This window comes from Cebus imitator, unplaced genomic scaffold (assembly GCF_001604975.1).
Source record: "Cebus imitator isolate Cc_AM_T3 unplaced genomic scaffold, Cebus_imitator-1.0 Scaffold60, whole genome shotgun sequence".
NCBI lineage: Eukaryota > Metazoa > Chordata > Mammalia > Primates > Cebidae > Cebus > Cebus imitator.
The window spans coordinates 1896026-1904024 of record NW_016107375.1 but is presented as its reverse complement, the minus strand read 5'-3'; the positions used below and the strand labels follow the sequence as shown (position 1 = coordinate 1904024).

The following is a 7999-nucleotide window of genomic DNA, read 5'->3' as shown; positions in this document are numbered from 1 at the left end:
GAGCTGCCAGGAGAGGTGGGCCCTTAGTGACTCTGAATTGGAATAAGTGGGCAAGTAACTTTCTCATTTGTTTTTATTAATCTTTCTGAAATGTATGTATAGTTTTCATTTCAGTGTTTAATACTAGAAGTGTTTTGGTCTTTATTTAGAAGTTTGGTGATGTTTTGGCTGGGCGCAATGGCTCACACCTGTAATCCCAGTATTTTGGGAGACCGAGGTGGGCGGATCACTGGAGGCCAGGAGTTTGAGACCAGCCTGGCCAGTAGAGTGAAACCCCATCTCTATTAAAATACAAAAAAACTTAGGCAGGCATGATGGCCAGACACCTGTAATCCCAGCTATTCTGGAGGCTGAGGCAGGAGAATTGTTTAAACCCAGGAGGCAGAGGTTGCAGTGAGCTGAGATCTCACCACTGCACTCCATCCCTGGGCAACAGGGCAAGACTGTCTCAAAAATAATAAAGTTTGATGTTTATATGACCATAAATATGTTGTAGGGACTGAACTGTTTACATCAACTAGCTTATGTTATTGGTGTCATTATATGTCATTTTGTTTCTACCCATGGTTTCCTAAAACCTATCAATGTCAAGGACCGATAATGCTGTGACCATTTTTCTGTATGATGAAATATTTCAATAGTCGTCTCCAATGATGGGTGTTTAAGGGTACCATCCCTGGAGATGTGTCATCTTGTATATTTTTAGGTGGGTCAGGTTAACAATGGGTGTTGAAGGGCACCATCTCTGGAGATGTCTTGTTCCCTAAATTTTGGTGTAAATTTAAAAAAAGATTTCCAGGTAATTTTGATGCGTACTCCTAGTTAAGAAAAAATGTATCCATATAGATGTTCAGTTTATTAAAAAAATTTATTTAAAAATTTCCATATAGATGTTCAGTTTCTGGGCTCTATTCTGTTCCACTGGTCAATTTTTCCATCTCTGTCATTCTCACACATCTTAATTACTGAAATTTTGTAAGTCTCGATGCCTACTAAGGAAAGCTTCCCACTTTCTCAAGGAGGGTCTTCCTTATCCATGGGCCTTTGCTCTTCCATATAAATCTTATAATGAGCTTGTCAGTTTTCACATAGAAACAGTTGATATTGATTTTTAATCTATAGATCAACTTGGGGACAAATGACAAACTTCTAGTGGTATGGCGTCTTTGGATCCATGTTCCTAATTTATTTCTCCACTTTAATGTTGTCATTGTTTTCCACTTATATTTTACAAATTCCTCCATGCAGATCTTGTGACTGTTTTCTCATTGATTTTTCATGCATAAAACCGTATGCCATGTTATACATAGCATTGGGCCTGTCTCTGCACACTCTGTTCTGTTTCATTGATCTATTTGTCTTTGCCTACAGCAAAACTGCCTTTAATTTCATAGTTGTAAAGTAATTGCTCAATAGGCCTTGTTATCTTAGAGTTTCTCCCTACCCCCAACTTTTGGACTGTAAGATGCCGACCTCTGGTTTAAATGATCATAACACATATTAGAATATAGACCCAATAATGAAGCTTCTCAAGAGAGCATTACAAAGAAACTTTGTTGACCTGTAGCTGCAGAGTTTTAAATTTCATTTAGATTTGGCACAACACTTTATTCAAAAGTATTTATTTCCACAAATTTTTATCCACAGCTAAATATTACAGTAACTATTACAAGCATTTTTTTCTATAAACAAAGGTGTAGTTTACAGATTTGTTCAAAGTGGAAAAATACTTTCATCAGTAGTGTTTCTTCTATGGTGTCAGATTCACCCCTGAATATGATCTGAACTCTTTTGGAGAGGAAGTCCTTCATCTAAATGTCAGTTGGTGGCAAAATGTTATATTTAAATCTGGATTATTCTGAAACAACATCACTTTAGAAAGTAGCTTAGTTTCATTTCTGATTGATCCCCGTTGTTAGAATTAGAAACTTTTTTTTGGACAACAACCTTTTGTACCTAATGAACTTTATAATAATAAAAAACTGTCCTGTGTTTGTCATTGGCATTAACCTCTGTCTACACCCTCTAATTCTCTAATTATGGCACCAGTGGGTACAAAAAGTGAATTATGGTTATTGGGCTCATGTGGCAAATTAACTGGAGAAACTTACCACAAATATTCTCTGAAGAACTACAAGGTCTCACCCCATGTTGTCACCTTTTAGTGACCATTTAGTTATGTAGGCATTATACAAATGCCTCAATTTAGGACACCCTTGCCATCTTAGTAGGTTAAGGGTATGAAAACTTACTTTTGCAGAAGAAATTAATTCTAATTGATTGGTAATGTATGAAGGCTCTAAGTATTTGATGAATTGATGGCAGCAGCATTAATTTATTAAAAATGTTCCAAGTTCCTAGTTTTTTGCTTTTTTTTTTTTTTTTAAAGTCTTAAAATTTAGTACTAGGGAAATCAAAGGAAGCAACTCCCACTGACATGCTTCATGGAAAAGGGAAAAAGTCTAGCTTTGGGTCTAATCTGCCTCCCAGGCAAGCCTACAGGTACTGGCACTCTAACTGCTGTGATGATGATGGCACAGGGAAAACGCATGTATGGAATATGCTTGTCGGCTTCAGCAATGACTCATGTGTACCAACACATTTACTATAAGTAAACAGATCCCTTAAAATACTTAAAACACAAGTTTTTTGATTTATAAATATTTGATTCTTAATATTTAAAATGCTTCTAATGTTTTAAAAGACAAAACTCCACCATGATATCACATTGAACATTAAAATTGTTCCCAAAGCAACACTTATTTCAGAGAACAATTGACAAGTCAGTTATCTTAATAACTGCTGCTAAAGGCACCTGGTGAGAAAAGTGTCAACTAAATTTTAAATACTAAAAAATTAAAGAGACATCTAATGCAGATTTCAAGCCTTTATGTTGAATTGTTAAAGAGTCATTACTGATGTCATGACACTGATAAGTGTTTGCATTGAAATGACTTTTAAAAATGCAGAGAAAATGCTAACAAAAGATTATAGAGTTCCTCTAAAGATGCTTCTTCTAGCCTCCAAGTATTAAATAAGGCAGATCTAAATATTAAGTACATATAAAGTATACATTTGTTAGTCATCTATAAATTTTAAGTACAATTCCAGTGATATATACCTTTATCTTTTGGAAGAGAAGAACTAAATCTTCCATTTCTTAGGCTAAATGGGCTATTCATAAGGTCCTTCTCTCCCCATTTATTCTAATTGCCAAGCTTTTATTCAATAAGCTCTTGGCACCTAGTGATGAACCACTGACAGCAGAGAGTAGTGGTCAACAGAGACGGAGAGAATGATGGTGTAAGACAGAATATAAGAACAGTAAGCCACTGTATTTGTGGAACCACTGCATGTCAAAACTCCTTAACATTCTAACAAGGCAATTTTGGTCTTTTAAAATTAAGACAGTTCTTACATAAGAGACTCAGTTTCAAACTAAAGTGCATCAAAAAGCAAATTATACTTCACAAACAACTTTATAGAGGTAGCCACACACCCAGTTGTTTTAGATTGGCCTTCTAAACAAAGTTGGCATGTGGATCCATGGGTGAGTGTCATGGATGTCTGTGATTATGTAACTGTAACTGCAAGAAAAAGGCACAGCTCTACAGATGCCCAAGAGAAGCTGGGATGTCTAATGTGAATGTAGAGGGGATAATGCCTATCATAACCGATTGAAACACAACTGTTAGCAGCCTTAACCCAGGCTAAGCCTGGGTTAAACCCCAGGAGATGTGGCGAATGACTGAGGAAGCTGTGCTCCAATTGCACAGTACAGAAGGTAGCTTGGAGTCTGTTGTGTTTCCAACAGCCTTTTAAGTTGGGTGATTGAGTAAAAGAGTGTGGAGGCAGGGTGTTCTACTTCCAATTCATGGATAAATATTATTTTCTCAATGTAATACAGAGTCTGTTCTTCTATGATTTGCAAACACCATTTGTTCTTATGGGAACAGCATACAGTTATCAAGAAATAGGGAAAAGACAGTCAAAAAAATTTGTGGAAAGAATATGTGTTTCTAATTAAATACTTGCTTTTGAAGAGTCCAAAAACAAAGAAAAAAGAATTATAATAGCAGCAAATATCTAAGCCTGTTATATAACTGCATTACTTTTTTAAAAATCCTTATTTCAAAGGAGAGATACAATTTTTGTTTGCTAAAATTTGAAAAATGTTGAAAATAACCTGAAAAGGGAAAGTTGACCTAAGTAAGCCATTTTATTCTCTTAAGAAAAAAAAAAAACCCAAACTTTTATATAATAGTGATCCCTGAACTGATTATTTTTGAAGATTTTTTCAGATGATCTGATGTGCAAGATTTCATTGGTTTTACAGTAGAGGATTATGTGATGTTCTTACTGGAGGTTTAATGGCATTAAGAGCTTAAAAGCTTTCATATTGACTTGTTTGGGTTTTACATCTATAAATAAAACAAGTTATCCTTTTCTAATATTTAGCTTATAGGCATTTTTGTGAAAGTTTTGTGGGACTTGGACAGTGTATGGACTAGCATCAGAAAAAAAAAAAAAAAAACATTTTCCATCTTCCTCAATTGGAGTTTGGGATAGCAGCATTTTAATCATCTCTTCCATTACACCAAGATGACACAAAAGCATCTGATCACACTGAGGACTGGCACTTCTAATTTTGCTTCAGAAACCGGTACTCAACATGTCTGGTCTGGAGGTCAGTTACACCACTGTCTTTGTATAATCAGCCATTAAAAAATATTTTGGGGACATTTCTCAGAAGTTCATCTCTGTATTTTTATTCTTAAAACATGTCACCACAAACATAACCACACCCATGGTTTGCAAACTTCGGGAAATGTCAGTATATGTCATTATCATGGTTATTTGTACCATTATTTGTTAAAAGTCCTTTGAAGGCAATTTATGTGACTTATATATATTTAGTATTTTAATTTAGACATTCTCCAGTTATATGCAAACATCAAAACTAGGTAGCTTCATTTTATAGAATTGGCACCTTTTATATGGCTATGGGGACTGCTTGGTGTCTATAAATTGTTATATATTATTGGACTAAAATCAAACTTAAAATTTTCCATATTTCAACTGTTTTTATTCTGAGCAGTAAGTACAAAAAATAATGACATAGTTGTGTCTAATTCTATATAGTTCAGCGCCCTCCACAGGCTATCAATCTCTGATTTGATCTACTTTTATCAGATTTAACAGATCCTTGAATTTACTGTATATACTTCCTTCTTGCTCACATTGGGAATCAAACTAATGCTGGAAACATGCATCTTCAGACTTCATTGAGGAACTCCAGATTCAGACATGCTGGGATGTGGATTGAGTCCATGGTTAGAGAAGATGGATTAAATGGGAACAAAACAGGAAACATGTGCTTGGCATCTAACAGCAATTGCTGAGGGTCATTCCGCTCCTGTAATTGTGCCTGTGGAAAGAATAAGACCATATAAAGTTTGAGTACCCCTAAAAATAGCCAGTTTAAGTGAATTCAAGAGAGTGAGTTGGCATATATGATGGAATTATTTCTAAGAAATTAGGTAGGACTTCAGGACCAGGAGAATGTGATCTCCTTACCCTTGAGGTATTTAGTGGGGAGAGAAGCCCTGACGTAGGCTTCTTGTAGATCAGAGTAAGTACTCTCCCAATTCTTTAAACATTTTTCTATATAAGGGAGAATATAAAATATGTCTCAGGGGCAAACCACATGGAGAGGCACTGTAGTGAAGTGGCTAAGGGCATGGGTTTTTTCAAGATAGACAGCCTAAGCTCTAATCCTGCCACCACCTGGACAAATTCCTGAACCTTTCTGTGCCTCTGTTTCTTTACCTGTAGAATGGAATGGGAGAGGAGTACAGCACATAAAAGGGCAGAGTAGGGGTTAGTCCCTCCATTGAAGCTACCATTGAACTATAAACAACTATAAGCAGTGATTGTCAACTATCTCATAACTCTGGAACTCAACTGGACATTTATAACAACCAGAAGAGTGTTTGATAAAGGGAGAGGCTGCTGATGTTTGCTAAGAGAACTGTGTGTGTGACCCAGCTACTATCCCCCTTTCCTCAGCTCCCCTGAAGCTATGCGGATAGCAGTCCACATTCCTGGAATAGCTAGCTGGTGCCAGGGCAGGCAGTGGGATATTGTCCTCAAAAAATTTGGGGTTGTCCAGTTTGGTTGATCTGGTGGGTCCCAGCAGATGCCTGTCTTGGTTTAGGCATTTCTTGGGATGCAGTGGCTTCCAATACTGGCATCACTTGGAAAATTTAAAGGGGCTGCTTCCTCTCTATTTGAAGCCAGACATTTTGGGAAAAGTACAAAAACTGAAATGAAAAATTCACTAAAGGAGTTTAACAGTAGACTTGAGCAGGCAGAAGAAAAGATCAGTGAATTTGAAGATAAAGCAATTTAAATGATCCAGTCTGAGAAGAAAATAAAAATAATGAGGTAAAAATGAGCAGAGCCTAACAGACCTATTGGACACCATCAAATGTACCAACATACACATTACAGAAGTACCAGAAGGAAAAGGGGAAGAAGTAGGCAACAAAATATATGCAGATACAATGCCTGAAACTTCCCAAATCTGATGAAAGACATGTATGTAATCATCCAAGAAGCTCAAAGAACCCCAAGCAGGATAAAGGCAAAGAGATTTCACAATGAGACACATTATACTAAATTGTCAAAACCCTAAGACAAAGAGAGAATCTTGAAGGCAGTGAGAAAGAAGTGACTTGTCACATACAGTTCCAGAAATCCCCATAGATACCCAAGTCCATGGATATGCAAGTACTGCAGTTGGCCCTGCAGAACCCACAGATATGAAAAGTTGTCTCTCCATAGTTACAGGTCCCACATCTTGTGAATACTAAATTTTGGATCCATGGTTGGCTGAATCTGCGGATATGGAACCTGTGGATATGAAGGGCTGACTGTATAAGGTATCCTCAAATAAGATTAACAGCTGCTTTTTCATCAAAAATCATTAGGAGGCAGTGGGATGATATAGGTCAGATTGAATTTTCAGATTCAATGCAATACCTATCAAAATCCCAAGGATGTTTTTCGCAGAAATCTAAAAAAAATCCTAAAATTCATATCGAACTTCAAGGGATCTTGGCTAGCCAAGGCAATCTTGAAAAATAACAAAATTGGCTGGGTGCGATGGCTCATGTCTGCAATCCTAGCACTTTGGGAAGCCAAGGTGGGTGTATCACCTGAGGTCAGGAGTTCAAGACCAGCCTGGCAAACATGGTAAAACCTGTCTCTACTAAAAATGCAAAAATTAGCCAGCTGTGGTGGTGCATGCCTATAATCCCAGCTACTTGGGAGGCTGAGGCAGGAGAATCACTTGAACCTGGGAGGTGGAGTTTGCAGTGAGCCAAGATTATGCCACTGCACTCCAGCTCGGGCAATGGAGTGAGACTCTGTCTTTAAAAAAGAAAAATTGGATGCAGACTTTCCATTTGAAAACTTTTTACAAAGCTATGGGCATCAAAACAGTATGGTACTGGTATACGAACAGACATACAGACCAATAGAATATAATGGCCCAGAAAAATAAACCCTCATATTTTTGGTCAGTTGATTTTTGACAAGGGTGCCAAGTCCGTTCAATGGGGGAAAGGGCAGTGTCTTTGACACTGGTGCTGGGACAACTGTGTATCCACAAACAGAATGGGGGAAAGGGAAGTGTCTTTGACACATGGTGCTGGGACAACTGTATATCCACAAACAGAATAATGAAGTGGGACATTCACCTTACACCATATACAAAAATTAACTCAAAATGGATCAAAAACTTAAAGGGAGCTAAATCTGTAAAACTCGTAGAAACGTTGGGGAAAGTATTTATGGTTCTTAAAAATGACATCAAGAGGCCGGGCGCGGTGGCTCAAGCCTGTAATCCCAGCACTTTGGGAGGCCGAGGCGGGTGGATCACGAGGTCAAGAGATCGAGACCATCCTGATCAACATGGTGAAACCCCATCTCTACT

At 37.4% G+C, this 7999-nt stretch overlaps 1 protein-coding gene across 1 annotated transcript in view; it reads right to left on the bottom strand.

The window, feature by feature from the left end:
• Positions 1–1606: 1606 nt before the first annotated feature.
• Positions 1607–7999, bottom strand: part of MYO5B (myosin VB) — a 398063-nt gene continuing 391670 nt past the window's right edge. Inside the window, exon 40 of the mRNA XM_017529641.2 lies at positions 1607–5428. Coding sequence (XP_017385130.1) covers positions 5276–5428 — 153 coding nt within the window. The 3' untranslated portion in view covers positions 1607–5275. The remainder of the gene's footprint in view (positions 5429–7999) is intronic.